Source organism: Canis aureus, chromosome 1 (assembly GCF_053574225.1).
Source record: "Canis aureus isolate CA01 chromosome 1, VMU_Caureus_v.1.0, whole genome shotgun sequence".
Lineage (NCBI taxonomy): Eukaryota > Metazoa > Chordata > Mammalia > Carnivora > Canidae > Canis > Canis aureus.
In genome coordinates, this window is record NC_135611.1 from 8856029 (window position 1) to 8878770 (window position 22742).

At 37.3% G+C, this 22742-nt stretch overlaps 1 protein-coding gene across 3 annotated transcripts in view; it reads right to left on the reverse strand.

Moving 5' to 3' along the window:
- Positions 1-22742, reverse strand: part of DOK6 (docking protein 6) — a 369850-nt gene that overhangs the window by 61189 nt on the left and 285919 nt on the right. For all 3 annotated transcript variants that reach the window (XM_077885115.1, XM_077885193.1, XM_077885253.1), the window contains one exon: positions 14458-14575. In XM_077885115.1, the coding sequence (XP_077741241.1) occupies positions 14458-14575 (118 nt within the window). The remainder of the gene's footprint in view (positions 1-14457; positions 14576-22742) is intronic.

Sequence of the window (22742 nt, forward strand, 5' to 3'; positions counted from 1 at the left end):
CCTGTGTCTCTGCCTCTCTCTCTCTCTCTCTGTGTGACTATCATAAATAAATAAAAATTTTTAAAAAAAAGATTTAAGACCATTTTTCAGGTGAAAAAAGATTACCTGTAGCCCTAGATAATCTTTTCTTTTTTTTTTTTTTAATGAAAAGGTACTGAATTTTACCAAACATTTTTATATACCCATTGAGGATATCACATAGATTTTAGCTTCAATTTCTTAATATGAGATCATTTATTAATATTTTCTTGTCAAATCCCATTTACACTTCTAGGATAAATTTAATTAGACCATGCTAATGCGTTTTGTATCCATGTTTATACGTGAGATTGAATTTTTTTCTTTTTGGTATTGTCTTCATCAAACCTATCCTGTTGAGTGCTTAGCTTGTTAATTTTCTATCCCTAGTCTCTTCTAAATATTTAAGACCATTTAGGATATTTAAGGCTATAACATAGGCTATAACATTTCTTCTACCAGTTTAGCTCTCCTAAGTTTTGATGTGGTGTTTATAATGTCTTGAAGTTCTAATATTTTCTATGTTCACTTATGTGTCTTTTTTTTTTTTTCTAAATTTATTTATGATAGTCAGAGAGAGAGAGAGGCAGAGACACAGGCAGAGGGAGAAGCAGGCTCCATGCACCGGGAGCCCGATGTGGGATTCGATCCCGGGTCTCCAGGATCGCGCCCTGGGCCAAAGGCAGGCGCCAAACCGCTGCGCCACCCAGGGATCCCTTATTGTGTCTTTTTTGAATCAAGAACATATAGATGCATTTTGAAGCCCAAAAGTATAGGCCTTTTTGGCTTTTAATTATTGAGTTCTATTTTAAGTGCATTAAGATGGGGAAATATAAGCATATGCTATTTATTTGGGCTTATGATTATTTTAGACACATTTTGATGTGTTTGTGATCTCACACATTTTTCATTACTGTTCCATGGATGTTTAAGAGTGATATGCTTTCTCTGATTTTTGTTTTTGCTCAAGCTTGTTTTAAATTGTTCATTTTTCTATTTCTTCAGAAACTTTTTTCACATTATCTAACAATTTTTATCAAATGTGTTTTCTCCAGAATCTCATTATGACTGTCAAATTTTCAGTTTATTTTGTTTTTTAGATTGAGCCACATGAAATTACTATTATTTACAAGGATAGCCTCTAATAGTGGCAGTTCCAACTGGTTCAACCTCATCAACAACATGAAACTACTCTGGGGGAGTATTTTCACTCCTGAGCAACTAGATTCTTACAGAAATGCAATTCTTACTGAGGATGAGTTTATAATCAGATATTAAAACGTGCCCAGTGGAATGTTTCTTCAAGTCAGGGGCACCTGGCTGGCTCAGTGGTTGAGCATCTGCCTTTGGCTCAGGTTGTGATCCCAGGGTCCTGGAGTTGAGTCCCACATCGGGCACTCCATAGCCCCATAGAGAGCCTGCTTCTCCCTCTGCCTATGTCTCTGCCTCTCTCTGTGTCTGTCATGAATAAATTAATTTAAAAAATATTTTTTTTCAAAAAGACTCTGAGTCAGCAGTCATGATAACAGGATGAACATGGGTACTAGAGCAATTCCAAAGGGATTAAAGTATGAATCTACTAGAGACTGAAGAGACTTTTGGGGTACAAAATGTAAAAAAAAAATAAGAGAAATTTAAATCAACAAGAAAGAACAAGCCATTGCAAAAGAATAGCAGATGCAATTCACAGAATTACAGCATCTAGATTATTAAAAGTATCAATGAATGGTGGAGGTGCTAATGTAGACGCAGCTGCAGAGTGAATCTAGAGTGAATCCAGAGTGAACTGTATGATGGAGGAAATCACTCAGATGCAGCACAAAGATATCATAGGGATGCAAAGTGTAGAATATTGTTAATTACACAGAACAGAACATGAATATCAAAAATAAATTTAATAATCATTCCTAAAGGAGATGATAGAGCAAATGAGGATGAGACAATATTTAAATAAATAGTGATAATTATCCAGAACAAATGAACGGCAGAATGGCAGGACTTGTCCAGTTGAAGAAATATATTACTTTCCAACAAGAAAATTAAAAGAAATTCAGAGTTTGAGGCATGAGGGTAAGATTGTCTGATTCCAAACGCAAGAAGAAATTTCTAAAAGTGGAGAGAAAAGACAGTTAACCTATGAAAGAACAGCTAGACTGACAGACTTCTCGGCAGTAATAAAACAGCATAGAAAGTGATGGGATGGAAGACTCTCCAGGTGGCTGAGAATTCCACAACTGGCTAAAATGTCATTCAGGAAATGAAGCCAGATGCAGTAAATGAAGCAAGAAAATAGTAAAACTATCCTCAAATGGCTAAGGACTCCATAACCAGCTGAAATATCATGCAAGAATAAAGATGAAATTAATTTGTCTTTGCAAAACATGGAGTTTGCTAAACATAAAACGCTCATGGAAGAAAACAAATAATGTATTGATTTAAAAAAAAGAATTAAAAAAATAAAATAAAATAAAAGAATTTGAACTCAGAAATAAGGACTGAAGTATGGGAGCAAAGAAACAGTGAAACAAATGGGTAGATCTAATATCTAATTTCAATAATAATAGTATTCAAGATTATATTTGGAGTGCTTACAATAGAAAAGAAATTAAAAAAAATAGTGGTATGGGGCTCCTGGGTGGCTTGGCTGGTTAAGGTCTGACTCTTGATCTCAGCTCAGGTCTTGTTCTCAGGGCCATGAGTTCAAGCCCCACTGTGGGCTCCATGCTGGGCATGGAGCTTATTTACACAAACAAATAAAAAATATAGAGAATATACATAATATACATAATTCCAAACAAGTTGATAAGAAGGAAAGTAAAAATAAATGTGTTTAAAAGAAACTAAAATAAGGAAGGGGAAAGAAGTAAACAGATAGTATTACAAACCAAAATAATAAAATAAGAGAACAGAAAAGCATAATATGTAGAATCGAAAGAAAGACGACTGAATTTTCCTGTTATAAAAGAACACAAGCATACTTTAATTTGAGTTTTAAAAGTCCAGTTGTGATCATAACACATCTCCAAGGGCACAGAAATGCTGAAAGTAAGTGGGGGCAAGGCAAAACAGAGTCTGGAAAAGGAGCTGCATTGTGTTGTATAATTATAAAAGAGAATGATCCAGCAGGAAGGTGTCACACCCCAAACCCTTGATGAAACATTCCTTTGGGAAATTTTGAGATTATACACATATAAAACTAGAATGATCAGGTTGAGCTAATAACTGTCATTGTAGATCACCATGGGATCCTTCATCATCTAGTCCTGCTTACTCACCTTGGCCAGTGGGTGCCTTTCTCCCTGGGCTCTACTCACTCTGGATGTGCCTGTCTTCCTTCTGGTTTACCAGACTTGCTTCTGCCTGATGTTGTTGTCTACGCCTACAATTTCTCTTTCAAAATTTTGCAGGCTATCGGCGTTTGACATTTGAGCCTGAATTCAAATATCACTTCTTAAAGGACATTTAGTGGCTAATTCCTTTTCTTTGTCATGATTCTGATAGACCTTCCTCATTTCCTCATAAGGCTCATGAATGTCTGAATTTAACCTGCATTATTTTCCTTACTTGGTTATTATTGGTGTATGCTTTCATGTGAATGTGTCTTATTTCTCCTCTTCATCTTTGTGTCCCCAACCACAGGGAAATAGCATAGAAATGCAATTTGATGCATAATCGTTGAATCAATGAACAAATTAATATGTCTGCTAGATGAGCTGAGCGCTTGTATTTCTTATGAGACTGGATCTGGATGAGGGATGGAAACCACATCTGTATTGTTCTCTGTAAATGAGATATATCCCCTAAGCCTAGGCACAGTATGGCAAATGTTGATTGAAAAAATAAATATATAAATTCCACTTCTGGAAATATTCTTGTAATCAAAAATTATATGCAAATGTGTTTACTGTGGCATTTTTAGTAGAAAGCATACAATGTACATACCAAACAAGAGAGCAATGGTTAAATAAATTAGGATTTTGCAGTAGAATATTATATGGTCCTTAAATGTCACATAATTAGACTTTGTTCTCAAGATAATATATGACTTAAAAATATAACAAATGACTTCACATAAAGTATGATCTTAATTTTATAAATATATATTAATTTAATTTTAATTTCTAGTTTTATCTATATTCCTATACTTATATTCTAAAAGGTGAACAATACATGTAGAGTGATGATTTTTAACTTTTCATCCATGTATTTCTTCATGTCTTGAGTTTTTTCTGATGAGGATGTGTTCATTTTGCAATAAAAAATTTTGAATATTAATTTCAGTTAAATTTCAAGTACTCATTCCTTGGAACTTGGGCAGATTTTCAGAAGTAATTAAAAGAAAGTCACATTTCAATGGAAGACACAAAATTTGCTTATTTAAGGGGAATGAAGCTTGATTAAGAAGACCTTTACACTTTTGTGATGGAAACCACATGAACTAACAACATAACATGGCCTTTCTGCGCATCAGCATTAATGCCTGGAGAAAAGAGAAGGAAATATTCAGGAGAGAGGAGAGTACATGAAATAAAAGGGATCTATTACTTGGAAAGTGATTTTAAAATCTCCAAAATAAGACATTTCTAAAGAAATTGGAATCGAGGGAGGCACATTTGAACTTGCTGTAAAACTTAGTTAAAAAGCTTGAAAAGTAATAATGAAAAGTAATGGCAACTCTCAGGAGTTAAACCAACTAATTTACATATACAATGTGCTTTAAATTGTTCCACAAAAGAAGCAAAGCTGTTATATGAAAATTTTAAAAGCAGTGCCCCAGCCGTATAGAACCTGACTTTGAATACAGTGGATTTTCCACAAATGGCTTCGATGGCTTCCATCTGGGTCGTCTCATTTAAAGCACATTTGAGAATAGATGTTGCCTCCTTTTCAGAGGAATAAATCTTGTAAACCTTGATTATGGTTCAGAGAGAATGTAACTGGGCAGAGGGGTAGAGTTTTCAAATGTTATATTCCATCTTGCCTTCAATCCTGTTACCCTAGGGCAGTTATAGAATGTTCCTATCCCGGTGGCAGTCTAGCTAGAAAAATAAGACGGTGTGGGTTGAAATTACTACTTGTGGCCCTTAGGCAAGTTATTTTTTGCATTTCAGATTCATTCATTGTAAGATGGGACAATATTAGTACCTACTTCAGACAGTTGTTGGGAAGGTCATCTATCATGACATGGTATGAAGCGCTCAATAAATAAGTTGACAATGATACTGCCTTTCCTCCAGCTATAAAAACTACATCCATAACAATCTACCTTCTCAAGAGTGTGTGGTTTATACAAGGTTATATTTGTTAAATTATGCAGCATAATATGTTGTTGGTGGCAGACTGCCACGATATTAAATATCCCTCTCTGTCCTATAAAGAATTTTCAAACATGTTACACTTCTCCACTTGTGCTTCAGACCATGCACTTCTCTGCTAACCCCAGTGAAGTGGTCTACCCCTGCCCCTTTGTCGGATGGGGGATAGCGTGTGATTAAACACAGGTAGGTGCCTGTGAATTACTCAGCTCGGATGAGATCTCTGATTTTGGACTCAGAGTGTCTCACTGACTTTAGAAGGATAGAGTCAATGCCGAGACTGGGAAATCACTAGTAGATTAGGCATGAATGGAATATTGTGATTTTCATTTGTACACATTTCAGTTGATTTGACGTGTCCCTAAAGAAGTTGTAACATAAATGTAGAGGCATGCTGGAGAATAAAACAGATCATACTCTGGGATTTCCTTCATCTGTCTGTTTGGAAAAAATGTATGGTTTGTGTGCGTGTGTATGTGTGTGTGTGCACATTTAAGAACAATACTTTTACTATCAAGAACCTAGACAACCTCAAAATATTTACAAATTAACTCAGGAAGGATAAACTATTCTCAAAGCAAAGTTTCTACTAATCAGGATGATGCTGATTAGAGTTACAGATACAAGCACAGGGTGTTCTGAGCCAACATCTTTTTTGAACACAGATGGAATTCTATAGCGGGTGTGATAGGGCCCCAGACAATGGCTATCCCTCAACTGTATACCAGAGAAACAACTTCCCCAACTCATCTGGAGGAATGGCATTTTCTGATGAATGAAACATTAAGAACAATTTCTGTCACAGAGTTGTGCTGTCAGTAAGAAATTTGGTTTTGTTGTAAAGTCATATATATACCTTTTATCTTTGAGCATATCTGTTAAGGACATGTCGGCAATGAACTCCTTCTTGTATTATGAATTTGAACAAAACTAAAATGAAGGTTCTAAAATTCTTACCAGACCACTATAGTATAGCAATGGTAACCAAAAATTGTTAAGAATAGTCCCAAACTATACTATTCTTCCTGTGTTAAATATAGGCATTAACACATATGCACATGGTTTCAATTTTTAATATGAATTTCTCTTATAGAAACACATAACCATGCTCTTAGGTTTTAAATATTGGATGTTTAAAGTTTGTAGCAGCAAACCTTCAATCCACATCTATTATTTGTAGGGCAGTAGGATAAGTCTTAGAACTTCATTGAAGGTCACGTGCAGGATTAAATCTACATTAACTCTGCAATCTATCCTCTGGCAAGTACCACGTCAATTATGCTGATCCCTGAGGTTACTTATCTTTTCTTATCCTCCAATCATTATTAAGTCTCAAGATGCTGCATTCTCTGTTTGGCAGACGAAGGACAATAAAAGGAATAAAAAACAAAACAGAGAAAATCCAATTATTAAGCCAATGACCAGGGATAGGGTCCATTTAGTTGTAGGGGCAGAGATAGAGCTGAGGTTAAAATAAAAACAAGAAACAGAGGTCGGGGAAAATTTAATTGAACATTTTCCCCCTGTAGATTCTTTTATGTATTTTACATTTTGTGATGTGTACCCTAATATGTACAATATATAGTGAGACAATGATGAGCCTTATGATTCTGTGTGTGTATATGTGTGTGCATATGTATATCTGGGTATATGTGTACACATGTGCACATGGACATACATACATGACAAAGAGAGCCAAGCTTCAGTCATGGGTGTATTAACCTTTCTCTGAATTAATATTATGTACTAGGTTTATTTCCTAGGGAATAAAATGGAATATGTATTTTTCACAGAATAGTTTGATTAATATTGAACTTAATATGTTTACCTACTATATTTAAAAAAAACTGGCTGGGGGGGAGGCTTGAGGGAAAAAAAAATCAAGTACAGAGACCAGGTTTCAGGTTTACTTCAAATTTCAATTTCATGTTTGAATTAAGGAGAGTGAAGCAATTTATTTTAATAGGACCGTTGGCAGATGATGCTAATCCTATATAACATCTGGCAAGTCTTGAATCCTTTACTTTAGTCTGTGTTTATCGACTACTTTTACGTATCTGGTAAACAGTGATTAAATGGCCAACTTAAATTTCACACTGTGCGCTGCCTTTAGACTCTGTGTTGTGCTATGTCAGGAGAACCTAATTAACAATCTAAATCTTGCCTTTCACCTTTAGTCCAGCAGTAGAATGCATCCCAAGAGAGAGTAAATTGAGGAGTAACTGGCTCAAGCAAAACTAGGCTCCCTTAGTGGAGGAAGGAAGAGATTTCTCAGAAGGGCTCCTCCCCAGTCAGGGTGGGCAGATCAACAAGAATAGATCTTGGGTGAGTGGGGTGGAGTGAGGGCACCTCCTCTGCTCCGAGCTCAATAAAGTCCTTCCAGGATTTTACAATTCTTTGGCCTGAAAAACAGGCTCTAATTTCCCTTGGCCTTCCGGGACTGGGCCTCATCAGGCCTAAGAGAAGGGGTGCATCTATCTGAGGCGCAAATGTCTTGTTTAAACTCACTGATGGGAGGAAAACAAATAACTGAAGACTTAAGCCTGACATTTTTTTTTTTAAATCTTGCATTAAAATCTTAAGGCTAGGTTTAGAGTTTGATTTAGTTTTTCTGGAACTGTGAAAACTAGAAGCTTAAAGCTAGACTTCTAGAAAGTCTTAAGAACAAGACAAAATTCCTCATGTACAGTAGAAACTGTAATATTTTAAAATAAATACTAGAATAAGCTGGAATAGGATGCACACTTCCCTTTGTCAGAGAAAGAAACTTCTTGGAAATTTAATTTACTTCAATATGTTGACAATGGTTAATAATTGGTGAATGTCTAACCTAATGTGGATGATCTCATTGAAGTGCCATGATCAGTACTATTATCCTCATTGTAGACATGAGGAAAATGAGGCTTAGACAGATGAAGGAAATTGCCCAAAGTGGGCAACTCAGCAGTGGGCAAGTTGATATTCAAACTCAGGTTTATTTAACTCCCAAACCCAATATTTTAACCTACCGACGGTGCTTCTTCACAATGACGGAACCCCGAATTTGGCTAAGCCCTGAGGATAAATATCTTTTGAAGTTGCTCCCTCACAAACAAATGGAAGAAGAGGGTTTATAAGCAAACACACTGATACGTTAAAGTTATGCAAAAACGTCTGGAAGGAGTGATTATTGATGCCTGGCATGTGAAGAACATGTCACAGTGAGAACATTCGGAGCATTTTTATGATGTGTATTTTGAGGAGCAATCAATTCACTTATCTCTAAAAACCAAAATCCAGGGAGGCATTTGTTGCCTTTGGCTTACCCTTCCAAGGTGAGGACATGTAGTAACTGTTCATAAAGAAGGTTTACTAGAAAGCATTGCTCCTGGCGAATGGCTCATGTTTTGGGGGTTGCTGCCACACTGCCGCCAGCGGGCTGGGACCTCACAGAGGATGTGCAGGGCATTTGGCTCTTACCCCTTGCTGTGACCGACTCACCTGCCAGTGTAGACATCAGACATGGAAACTTTGCAGCTTCCTTTTTACCAATGGTGCAATTTTCTTTTCTCTTTCCTTTTTTTGTTTGTTTGTTTGTTTCCCTCATGTGCTATACAAGGCTTTTATTAACTTTGCAATTCAGAAAACATCACACGAGGAAAATGTAAGCAGAAGGTCTTGATGGAAATGATTTACAAGCAGTGTGAACTTGCCACTGAGTGGGCAGGGAAGGACAGAGGGTCAGAGTTGAGCGAAGAGCCAGTGAATCCTCTGATTTACTTCCCTGCTCGGTGTCAGAATTCTATTTACTGTTTTCTGAAGGTTATCTCTAATTCTAATTGCCTGTTTGCATCCTGTCCTTCTGAGAAATTGGAGCCACCGATGCCTTTTCGGTGAGCACGAAAGGCCTTCCGTGTAATCAGGTGCAGCGCCGCGACGACTCGGGGTCTGCAGCTTAATTGCAGACGCAGAGAGGGCAGAGGGACGCAGACGATTCAGAGCTGGCAGGCGAATATTAATCCGTGTTAATGAAAGCACAACTCCAAAAGTTACCACTTTTACAAGTGGCATCCCGCCCCATCTCCTTGATCCAAACGGTGAGGTTGTTCAAGCTGCTTACAAATGAGTCAAAGTATATCCCATATAACTTCGTGTAAATATAAGTGATGAAGTGTGTCAGGGAGAATTTAAAGACGGCACATGGTCCGAAGGCCCCCTCGCTCGGGGACCATTTACAGCCCACCTACTTGTCCCCTCCACCTTGACATCAGTGTAGCTCGTGGAAGAATTTGTCCAGAGGGAAAGCAGCAGGTGGAGAGAGAAAAATGAGGCCACCAGGTTATGGGGGTGGAGCCACAGCATCTCATAGGCCTCCTGTGCTAGCAGCAGTAGCAAGTTTCTGCGACTCCAAGCGATCCAGAGTGAGAGGCAGACGAGCCAAAGGGTGAAGGGGAAGGGGGTGCCCAGGATGGGCTGCATGCGGGACCCCATGTGATGACTCCTTCTGCAGCAGGAGTGAGGAATTTCCTCAGGGAGGAGATGTGGCCGCACGGTGTCCCCTCTGTATATCTTCTCTAACGCATTCATAAATTCATTTTTGCATTCAACAGAGACTCAGGGAGCACCTGCAATGAGCCTGGGACCCTCAGTGGTTTTTACTAGATTGATCCATCATTTTCAATAAATGCTTTGCTATCTTCACAAATCCGATTTAAAGACCCTGCTACACAATCTGTCACATAAATACAAGAACGGTGACAACAAGTCAAGGGGATGACCTTTCAAAGGGAGAAGACCTCTGTCCTCCTTATGGGGTTTCATTTCTTTCTATTTTCTTTTTCTTTTTCTCCCCCACTCCGTCTCACCTTTTTAATCTTTTTGAGTGTTCCTTGTGCTCTCACCACATCTGCTGAAGGCCTTAGAGCCCAAATTGCACTTCTAGCAATATTAAACAAGTGGCATTTCCTTTTGAGTCAAGAGTTCAAAATCATATCTCCTTCCCTTGAAGTGTATGGTTTCCCTAAGTCTACAGAAAGCATCTCTACAACATATTGTGGACCAAACATTTTTCATAAATACATAAGTCACAAAATTAATCATCCTTATTATCTGGCAAAAATTGGAAAGAGGAAAAGTCTTTACTTACACCTGCAAGAAGTGATGTGATGCAGCCACTAAGAAGCCATCAGGAGTAGGGATTTTACAGAGAAACTGCCTAAATCCTTAGCTAACTTGTACCTGACCTGCTAAAGCCAATTATTTTTTTTGTCAATCTTTTGACTCCAGAGAGCTGGGGTACCACAGAGAAACCATAAAAACTTATACTTTCAGAGCACCATTCTGGGAGTAGCATGGAGAGATATTGCACTTCTTTTCCAACCATTAAAATGAACGCAGGATGTCAGTATCGATACGTTCGTCTTTTAGAGAGGATATCTTGCTTCTAGAGTTATAGAATGGATGACAGAAATGAATCCAATAAAACTGAACAAGTACAGTTTTGTGGGTGACAGGCAATCGAAGTTATAGGTACGTCTTAATGTAGAATAGATTTGTTTTCACACCATGAATATTTTTTCAGTTCTAGTACATGTGCTGTTTATTAATGAATCCCAATCTATCAAGCTTTAGATCTACAGAGTTTTTCCCCCTTTACCTTATGAATGAAAGCTTGCTGAATGTAATTCATATTGATCTCAGCTTCAGAGTTAGAATGTAGAAAATATGATGAAAAATTCTAAGGATACATTTCTATTCTTCAATGTTACCTGCAGTTTACTTGACGATGTAACACCCACCATCACCCAATGTTTCCTTTGACTTGGGAAAAATCACACTATATTCTCCTCTTTGTGAAGAAGTGATGCCTCTTCAAGGCATCTAAGGAAGTGGGATGCAAAACAGCTACACTTTAAAATGTGGTTCATTGAAAAAAAATGTAGGTGTGTATGAAGAAGGGGTGCTAAGGTTCCTATTTTCTCTTTCTTTCTTTCTTTCTTTCTTTCTTTCTTTCTTTCTTTCTTTCTTTCTTCCTTCCTTCCTTCCTTCCTTCCTTCCTTCCTTCCTTCCTTCTTTCTCTCTTTCTTTCTTTCGTTTTTTTCTTTCTATTTTTATTTCCTGTTTTGGTAGTTTTATCCTGCCCAGATTCCTGTGTAGACTACACACCAATAAAAACAAAACAAAACAAAAAACAAAAAAACAAACTATAGTCAAAAGACTCTTATCCTCCACTACCTTGACTGCCTCAACACAGCAAAAGGAGAGGAAAATATATCAGCTTTGTCGAAGCATCACTAACAAGTTTACATCTGTCTCTTATCTATTATATATTATCTACTTACCTGTAATCTAGCTATCCATCTGGATGGTTATATCTCTCTCTATATGATGTAACCATAAAATGAGGGGTATGTAAAATGGTAAAACATATTGCTCTAGGAAGCATATGATACAAAAATAAAGCCACAGTGTAGTAAAATGTAATTTAGATAAAAAAACCTTCCATATTTATTGGACTTGCAGTACTTACTTTAGTTGACGCATATTTCTTTGTTACACAGAAACAACAAACAACCAAGGAAGAATGTGTTTTTGAGACTAGACAGGCAAACTGTTCATCATAATTGATAAAGCATTTGAATCCTCACCTTTACTGGAAATTATTATCAGTGCGATAGATTCTAGAGTGTTCTAATCAGTTGATTCTATTGAATTGTAAGTCAACTCTGCCCTCCTGCAAGTCTTCATTAATATTTTGAGGAATTTAAATGTGCCCTGGCATTCTTCTGTTGGATGTGTACAAAATTATTTCTGATGCTATATACCAGCCTAATTGTCCACTGTCCCTTCAGAGAAAAGTTCCCCACACACTACCATGATAACAACAATCCTTCATTTGCTGGAATTATAACCAAGCTCCTGTCAAAACCCAAAGTTACTACTACATTTGTTCCAATCTTTTCCAACTTATTTGTATTATCATCTCACTTTCTTTATATATATATATATATATATATATATATATATATATATATATATAATTTATTTTTTATTCAAGTTCTGTTTGCCAACATATGGTATAACACCCAGTGCTCATCCCGTCAAGTGCCCTGCCCTCCTCAGTGCCTGTCACCCAGTCACCCCATCCCCCCGCCCGCCTCCCTTTTCACTACTCTTTGTTCATTTCCCAGTCAGGAGTCTCTCATGTTTTGTCACCCTCTCTAATTTTTTCCACTTTCTTTTTGCTTAGAAATTTGCTCATTTGTGTTTTCTCATGAAAATGTTCCATGGTTTTATTTTTACTTTATTAAACATCAATATCATTAAAAACAAGGAGTCACTTAGACTAAGCCTCATAACGCCTACCTGAGACTTAGGACAGTTTCAGCTCTTCTAGAAATAGTATCTTAAAAGCCAGTGGGGGAACTAACTGATCAGTACTAGTGAGGTAATCTGACATCTGACATCCCCTCAAGGAAAGTGACCTTGCGACACCCAATCCATTCTTGGCCAGTATAACTTCCTTATCCCTGTTCCCTTTGCCTATAAAAGTCTTTCATTATATATAGCTCCTCTGACTTCCTTTCTCTCTGCAGGCTGGCATGCTGTCCATTCATGAATCATTGAATAAAGCCAACATGGTATGTACAATTTGCTCAGTTTAATTTTGGTTTTTAACAATAATTTCATATATAGGTTTATGTTGAAATAAAAATAGCCTTACATTAAAAGCATATTTCCTAATGAAATCTAATCACAGGAACAAGCAAGATTAATTTCCTAAGATCATGACTCAGGCAGTTTCAGTGTGTGGTTGCTGACATTCATGGTGGGAAGGGAAAGAGGGAAATATGAGTTTCTTCTTTCTGGTCCACAAAATTGTCAAGGGTTCCTTCAATCCTCTACTCCTTTTCCTATTAAAGATTTTCTCATGTAAAGAAATAATGCAAAAAAGATAACAACTACCATAAGAGGTTTCATTTAAGATATAAAATGCAAGTGTCATCACCAAACGACTAAAATTGTTCCGACTCCTTTTCCTGTCAGAATGTATCTTTAATCACTAATTCCCACTGACCAAATTCCATCAGTCTGGGTTTGAAATCCTGGCGAGCAAATACTGCCTTAAAAATACATCATTTCAGTTTCCTTATCACCAAAACATTTTGTTGTTGTTGAAACACTTAGTGCCGTTAATATGAGCAACAGTTAAAGTGTGAATGGAAAAACATTCTGCATTCTAATGGAATGGAAAACATTCTAACTGTGCCAAAGGTCATATTGGTCATTCCTTCAACAGATACTGACTGGGTGCCTATTACATTCAAACCTTCTATGCTTAAAAAAAAAATCTGTGTTGGATGAATTTTTTCAGCTGTGCTTTGTTAGCTTTATTTTTCTAAATTCCCATTTCCCTCAGTCTTGGGCGACTGTTAGTCAAATATTCACTTGCAGCTGAGTATTTTATCTGAAGGATAAGATTATTCATTCTAAGACAATAGGGAGAGAATAGGAGGAAAAAAATGCTAAAGCTAAGTTTTTGTGCTGTTCTTGATCAAATACTTGCTATCTACGAATCTGATTCATCGGGTAAACCATTCCCATTTTAGTTAATTAAACACTCATCATCAGGAAAAACACAGAAGCAAAGTATTCACACTTGTCCTCTGCCTGGCACCCTCCAGAATTATTTCTGTGTCAAAGCTTTGGCTAAACCTTAAGACTTCTGTGAGTACATTTATGTAGCATTTTATTACACAGCCTGAAATCAGCCTCCTGAACTGATAGTCAATCCTATTAAGAAAAGAAGGATGCTAAGAAAGACTCCTTTGTAAAATGGCATGAAACATGTTACCCCAATATCTGCTGCTTTTGTCTCCTGATGATATGTCTTGTATAATGTTCTAGTCAAGTTCCTGTGCCAAATAGGGCCCTTAGCCCTCAGTGACTTTCGGAATAATTTCTACCATGAGTCTATGAAATGATAGCTTTAGAAAAGCCACTGTAAATCTCAGAGCTCCCACTGTGGCCAGTGACAGCTGATAAATGAAAATGGAGGAAAAGCAAGCAAAGCAATTTGCATGACTCCTGGCCCACCTGTAGGAGGCTAATGGAGGTGCTGCTTGATTATTTTCAAGTTACTTGCCTTGCAAACTGTAGATTTCTCCAACACTGTTCTGACGAGTGATGTGATGCCAGTACGCGCTGCGAGGAAGAGATATCGATTTGGATAACGTCATTGGCTCAGTCAAGCTTGTCTGAAGCTAAAAGAAAAAAAAAAGGAAACGTGTCAGGCTTTATGCAAAACATTACACTGATATTTGTTCTTTCAGAAGTTGAGGGTTGAATGTGGGGGAACCTATGATAGAATCTGTTACAGATGCCCGCCTCATCTGCTAAGGTTAACTTTTTTTTTAAAAAAGGAAAATCATGACTCCAAACATATGGAATGAACACTTGTAGACAATTTAATCTCATTCGTTAATTTAGAAAGAACAAAAAGGTGGTACAACTGATGCCAAGGAGAATTCAAAGGGCATACGGCCAATCAGGAACGCTGGCAAGTAGCCAGAACAATAACCGGTTGTACCCCATCAGACAAGCTTATTTGCATTTCTATGCACAAGAATTATTTGCATTACTATCAGCTTTCTGCAATTTATTGAATTATAAAATAACTCAGATTGGAGATGCAAGCCCTTTCAGAAACAAATATTCCCAAATGGCCCCCAGCACTGGATCCCATTAATCCCTTTCACCCATTTCAGTGTCTTACACTTTTTCTGGACATCTCCTCCCACCCTCACCCAATGGATCTTTTCTTGAGTGGACCTTCTCCTGGCTCCTGCAAAAGGATCTTTTAGCTAGTAAACACGTGTTTTCCCTGAGAAGCTCTGTGATGAAAGTGTGCCAGATGTTCTTACTTGAAACATAAATTTTAAGGTTAGCTGCAGAGATCAACACAATGTCGCTCAGGTGCTCAAGCATATGATTAGTTCAAGGAGAACAATACTTCACACTGCATTTTCGAGAGAGAAATGTATTTTTATTGATTCACACCAGGTTTTTAAAAACATCCGGAAGGAGTTTTACTTGGTCTAAGCACACATTTCTCTGATGCAATCTGAGCAAATGTTCACTTTCTGACAGGCCATGGGCAATCCTCTAATCAATGAAAGCTCACATTTCCTCCTCTTTTAATCCCTGACTCTTGGCAGAAGTGGGAGCCATGAGTATCATGTCTGTCAAGTCTAACCTTAGAGACCCGTCTGCTCCCTGTGATGTGCCCTTTCCCCCTGCATTGTCCCGCCTCCCACGCTTGCCATACTCTGCGTCGTGTTAACACCCTTCATGGAAGATGCTGTCAGGTAAGCACCTGATATGTTGGAACAGGCCCGCTGGAGCCATAGGAAACTAAGAGGTTTTTACATTTTAATGGAACGATGAAGCCAAAGGGTGGGAACATATTTATTTGCTTTCACATTATTAGCAGGGAGACATTTCCAGATCTGCTATGTCTTGCCACAAAAGTGCCCTACTCAGTGAATTTATTTTTATTTTATTTTATTTTAATTAATTAATTAATTAATTAATTTATTTTTTCTACTCAGTGAATTTAAAAGTCCGGTCCTGTTGAAGGTATTTTTTCAGAAGATTCCACCAAGTAGCAAACATTGTAAACTAATTTTTATATTTTTTCAAAATTTGATATATTTCAAAGTTTTCCTTCTTGTGAAAATAGATGTATTAACCATACCTACATCCCATGGTTGGTAGGTAGGAGGCCTGGGGTTATAATAGGGCAGTGCTTTCCAGAATCCTTGGGGTGTTTGTTAACCATACACACTTCTGGTTTTAGCCCAGACCTAACCGTTGGGAGAATCTCTGTGGGTGGGGCTCTGTCTGCTAAAAGTGTCTGGTACACACTGTTTATCCACGACTGTGAGGGACAGGGGTAAGGTTCATTTTACAAAATTATCACTGGGACAAGAGGGCTTTCACCTTGAAAGCCAATTTCTCAGGTGAGGCATAAGCTGAGTTCAACATACAACGTCTTTATTTAGCATGAGCAATGCCTATTAATAAATATTAATTAACCATAAATCAAATCTCGTATGAACCATACTTCTGTCTACCCTTGTTTTTTTCCTAATACATTGCTATTTATTAGCATACAGTGAGTCTTTGGTGGTTAATTCTTCTTCCCCAAATTACTTTTCCTTCTATTTTTTTTTTTTTTTTAATTCTGGGAAACACATTTCTTCCCAAATGGTCAGTCTTAAGCATCATGGAAACACGTAGACCTTTTTTTTTTCTGGAAATAAATAAGTTGGAAATTTCCGCCCTAAAAAAATTCACCTGAATTGCCTTCTATTGTTTCTCGGCCTCGTGTCCCTATGTCTTGGTCTTCAAGGATTTCAGATTACAGGGGCCCATTAACCTTCTGTCTTCCCTTGTGTCTTTAGTTCCCTTTTATTCTACTTCAATACTTAATTCGGAAAAATGAAGTGTCTGTATTTGAAAACATGTCTATAATCTCCCCACCTCTGTCCATGGTACAAATCTTGTCCGCCCACACCTCAGATGTTTAAATCTTCCTCTACACATCACAGAATCCATTCCTCAGTCATTGTTCAAAACCAGGTATTGAGTATGCTCACGGACCATCAAGCCATTCTGCTTTGTGCCTTTGTGTCACTGGGAGTACCAAATATGCATTACTTTTGTGGAGCACTGAAGATAGCTGCATTCAGACACAGGGTGTCTGGGTTCCCCCCTAAATCTGTGCTGACTGATGACTGCTTTGAGGAATCATGCAATGTAGAGATGACATTATGTCTGTTTTGGCCATGTCTCTGATGACCTCTAAGGGTGATTCTCCTTCCCTCCACTGTCCTGAATTACTGGGACCGCCATGGCTGGAGGAAGCCCAAGCTTACTGTGTGCATGGGTCATGTAATTTGAGGTTTGAACTCTTCTTAGAGAGCCCAGTACTTCTCATTGTATGGATGGAAAATCACAACCCCCCAAATTCAGGGATTTGCTCAAGATAAAATCCCAACTGTAGAACCACTAATAGAAATCAGTTCTCTTGATTTCTGAATTCACTGCTCTTTGGACTTTGAGGTCGATCTCTCTAGGGAAAAATGAGCTTCCTCTCCAACTCGTTACAATATGTGAGAATATAGCTCTGTACTTTGAAAGCACTCACACTGCCAAGAAAAAGCGGTAGATCCTGAAAACTGGTGTAATTTTTGTCAAGTTACTGGCCACCAGAGCCTTTTCCTGTTTTTACCAAAATAATTATCCAGGTTACCTTATTACCTTTTGCAATTTTCCTTTGCTGTTTTGAGACTCTGCTTCCACCTGTGATAAACACTAATGCTAATTTGTGTTCCTCTGTATAAATTCATCTGTATATTAAAAGAAATCCCTGCTAACCAATTAATTTTACTTTTCCTCTGTATCTCCCCAATCATTGATTAGACAATTTAAAGTCCTATTAGCACTAAAGACACAAATCTCAATAACTGGGAGAGTTATTGGGAGAGGAAGAAGTTAGCATTGATATATTAGCATTTTATGAGTCATTCTTACGTGCCTGGCAATGTGCAAACTGGTTTCATATGTTGTTCCATTCGATATCCATATAAATTATCAATAATTATGCCATATGAACTTTACAGACAAGGAAAATGAGACCCAGAGGGATAATATAATTTGTTCACAGTGACATTGTGAGTGATGTCTCGGAGGCACTAAAGACTATGATGTTTAAGACAAGGAAAAATTCTATCCCTACCTTTCAAGGTCTTCTAGCAGGACTAAGAATTACATTTACCCAAGACAGACTCACAGGGAAAAATCCCCAAAGTTTTATTATGTGTGTATGGAGGCCCAGTAATGAAATTGAGGCCCAGGGAAATGATGAAGGCAGGATGTTTTTGTACTTTTAGACAAATAGACAATAAATCTATGGGGAACTGCCATGACAAAGAAAACTGAACTTTGGGAGTTTCAGTTAATAAGGATCTCAAAATAGAATTTGGGCTATGGTAGTAAATTAGTAAAAAGTAACAAGAAGTGCCAACACAGCCTTCTCAGCTCTGAATTCCTTGTCTCTGGTGGTAAGAATGTCTCACTTTCTCCTGGAACAGGGAGAGTGGCTTTCATGGGGGAGATTTATTTCCTGCTTTCAGAGGGACAGAGAGGGAACTGACTGTCCTTCTTGCACATGGTGTTTTTTAAATTGCTTTAATTCAAAATAACCAATATGCCAAAGTGGCACATTTTGGGGCAGCCTGCTCTTGGTCCCTACCTTGTCATTTCCTCTTCATCACAGCTAACTGTAAAATAAACTACTGGACCTCTCTTCTTCAGGGAGCAGATAAGAGGAGAATTGCACCAACTGGGTCAGTTCCTTTGGGCCAAGGCAGGAATGCACATGATTCTCCCCTCTGTTGAGAGGAGAACACACAGTAGGGGTGGCCCAGCCCTAGAGTCATCACACATGCACGGCTAAGCATCAGCACAACTGTTAGCAAACACCAACTCTATCATTGCTTTGTCATTTGACCTCAGGCAATGTCCTTACTTTTTTTTTTTTTTAAAGAATCTTTTTTTCCTTATCTCTAAATTGGAATTAATATAATCCACCTTAAGTGTTGTTATAAATATTTCATAAGATGATGCTTTTACAGTGAAGAGCACTATGTCCCATCTGAAATGCTCAGTAGAAACTGCTGGCTTGCTGTTGCCACATGGGACAGGCGGCTCACACCAGAGGTATCTATGCATACATGTGGTCAAGACCTGGAAATGTGTCCAAACCGAGCTATGGAAGAAATGGCAATGAAGGTGGTCACATTCTTAGATCTAAGTCTAAGAGCTTAATAGAAGTACAAAACCCAGGGGCGCCTGGATGGCTCAGTGGTTGAGCATCTGCCTTCAGCTCAGGGCATGATCCCAGGGTACTGGGATCAAGTCCCACATCAGGTTTCCTGCAGGGAGCCTCCCTCTGCCTGTGTGTCTGCCTCTCTGTGTGTCTCTCATGAATAAATAAAATCTTAAAAAAATAGAAGTATATAAAATCCAATAAATATGAATATGAGGGATAGATGGTCAGTATGGGCAGGTGGGACAGGTAGGACACAGGTGGGAGACTAGTGAGCAATGCTCGTAGCAGGGTGTGTGTGTGTGTGTGTGTGTGTGTGTATGTATGTGTGTGTGTGTGTGTATGTATGTGTGTGTGTGTTTAGACACACAAATAACATAAGCCAGGAAAGGACAGTCTCAGCTTTTTTGGTACAACAAAGAGTTAAGAGATGTGAGTGGATATGTCAACATGTTTGCTATTGTGTCTGAAATAAGAGGAACGGGGGAGATGGGGAATATGCCATAGAGAAGCGCTGAAAAACACAAGTGGTCAGGGTACATGCTAAGGTAACATGTGACATGTACGTTAGAGGTAAAAAAAAAAAAAAGTCATGTTGCTTAATAAGGAAATGGTGAACACAAATGCAGTCCCCATTGAGAACATTGAGTTTATTTGTTCTTGAAAAAAAAGCTCATGAAACTTGAAAACTATATAGAAATAGAAACTCCAGAGACCTTCAGGCAGCCAAGCTCGGCACTGTTTGGATTTATTCAAACAGTCCTCTGAAGTTGAAGGTTTACAGGCAATTGGGTTTTCACAGACTTGACTTAATTTTCAATAGGGGACAACTCACACTTAATCTTCCATTTTATTCAAGATAAATGAAAAGGAATTAGAAGACACCTTGGTGAGTTGGTACAAACACAGCATCATTTATAGAATCATTTAATGGAAGTTGTTGGATGTCATTTAGAATTGGACTTTGCAGAGTATTATTCTCTTTATACTTGAACCAAAATGGAGGTTATTCTTATATGTTTTCAAGCATGTATTGGCCACAATAGTTTCATGGAGGGTAAAAAAGCTGAGCTGTAGAATAACACCAGAAATTATTACAAACATACGCATAAATACTTTGAACGCCATTCTTACCTGTAATCAGTAATGCCTTTAAGAATATGTATATTCTTTCCTCCTCTATCAATCATCTATCTATTGTTTGTAAGCAGATGCATTCACAGAGCTACTCTCTGAATATAGGAAACATGATGAATACATACTGAAACATTCAATTTCATAGATATTGTAAATAAAATGTTCATTGTCTTTTGATTTTGAAATGTGTAAATATCTAGAGGCTGTATTAAAGTTTATATAATTAATTTCCAATATCTGCACATCGTGAGAGCTGGGATGAACTTTTAACAGTGGCTATAAAATTTAATCCACTTAAAAACAAAGCTAAATTTTATTCTTTCGCCATTCATTTTATGACTTAGCTAATAACTGGGCTTTTACCAAAGACCGGCTGGTACTCTGACACTGAGCAGATATTACTATTGCTCTTTCTTTTCCCCCTTTAATAAAAGGTAACTAAGGCATAGCAAAGGTAAGTGCCTTGCACAAGGTCACACGGTTCTTTCTTTTTCTAGAGTCTACCTGGTTTAGCCACTATGGTGCAGTGCTTCAACTAATACATATGCATTCACTGAATACATTCCAGAAATTGATAATTCTTATTTTGCTCATGTTTTTTGAAAGTAAGCTTAATTAACTCCCTATGTGATTCTCACAATTTTATAGTGGGTTTGCCCACTACTGGCCTACATTTTTTCTTCTATTTTACAGCATTGTCCCAAAGAGAAGATGGCCTGATTCTTTGGGTTGTATGTGTAAATGCCATAATTATATGTTTGTATGCTGAATTATCTTGATTGACCTTTGAAACTTATTGTTTTTCTTTAAGGAAATCATTCTCATAATTGCCATGAGCAGATTGTATGCCCATGAATAAATAAGACCATCATATTAAAAAAAGAGAGAAAATCATTTGTAGAGTTTCCTCATTATTCTTTGATTCTAGTAATACAAATAAAAGAACAAAACTGTATTTTTTTCACAGAAAATTGTACTCTTTTATGTCAGGCAGTCATTTTTCTTATACATTATCAACTCTAATCAAGTTGATTAAATATAAAAAATATATTAAATGCATTTTTTTTTAAAAAAGATTTTATCTATTTGGGAGAGTGAGTGAGTGAGAGAGAGAGAAAGAGTACAAGCTGGCAAAGGGAGAGAACCAGACTCCCTGCTTAACTTAGGCACCCCTAAAATGCATTTTCTTAAGTGACATCCAGAGGATATACAGCAAATTTTGAGAAAAAAGAATATGATATAAATAAAATTTGCACTATTATATTGTGTTACAGTACCACTTGCTACAAAAATTGCACATTGAACTCTCCCCATTTCCATATCATTTGTGCATTTATGCAGAAATCAGTATTTTTTCTTCATGTCTGTGTGTTTGTTTAGAGACTACATTTCTTTATTGTTCTGGACCAGTAAGTAAATGGATTAATTAGGATCACAGGTCCACTTTAGTTATCAACTATAATAATTTGTTCTAATTGGGCTTGTGTTGGCTCATTACAATCAGTGTCTACCAATCAGTAAAATAAAATTTCACAAATATGCAAATGGCATTTCCCAGCAGGGAACCAACCGGCCATTGTCAGTAGTAATGAAGGTTCTTGTCTTATGATTAATAATTGATAATATTGAGCAACAGAATCATGAATAGAACTTTGAAGAATGAATTTATTAGCAGATATTCCTATATATTAGATATTACACACCACTTGCAATCACAAATCACACATATAAACCTTTCTTAGAATTTCTTAAGGTTCTATATGTATAAACCTAGAAAAGAAATTGCAAAAAGTGTTAAAATTTTTCTGTGTACTATTCATCATGGTATTATGAGTCCATATTTTTCAGATTTTCAGTGTAGGAAAACTAGTTATAATTTTTTTTTGTAGCAGATAGAGATTCCTGTAAAATGTGGGTATGAAGAGTGACTGCACTAGAAAGGGAGCCAAACTGCCTAGGAGAGAGCCCATTCTGGAAGGCTTTCTCATTTCTTCACCAAATTTTAAATAAGTCCATGGTACTCATGGTCTCAAAAGATAAATGTACATGACATGAATTGAATGATATTATTTGGCTATACTTGGGACTAACAGTTGAGTGTCTTTACAATACTTCCTAAAAGAAGTATTATGGTATTTTTTAAGATGCCATCAGTTGAAAGACAAAACACTGTTTTATGTAGCACTACAAAAGAATACAGCTATCGATTAAACTGTAACTCATATTCGACTTGAGAGATGTTAAAATGTGAAAAAAAGGATCGATGGGATGTAATAATATTTCCCTATTCATGAAACTATTTAGACACACCCACACACAAAAATCGTTTCAAGGGTTTACTTGGGTAAGTTCTGCAATAAACCATAACTCCAGGAGGGTAAATTCCCTTAATTTCTCAT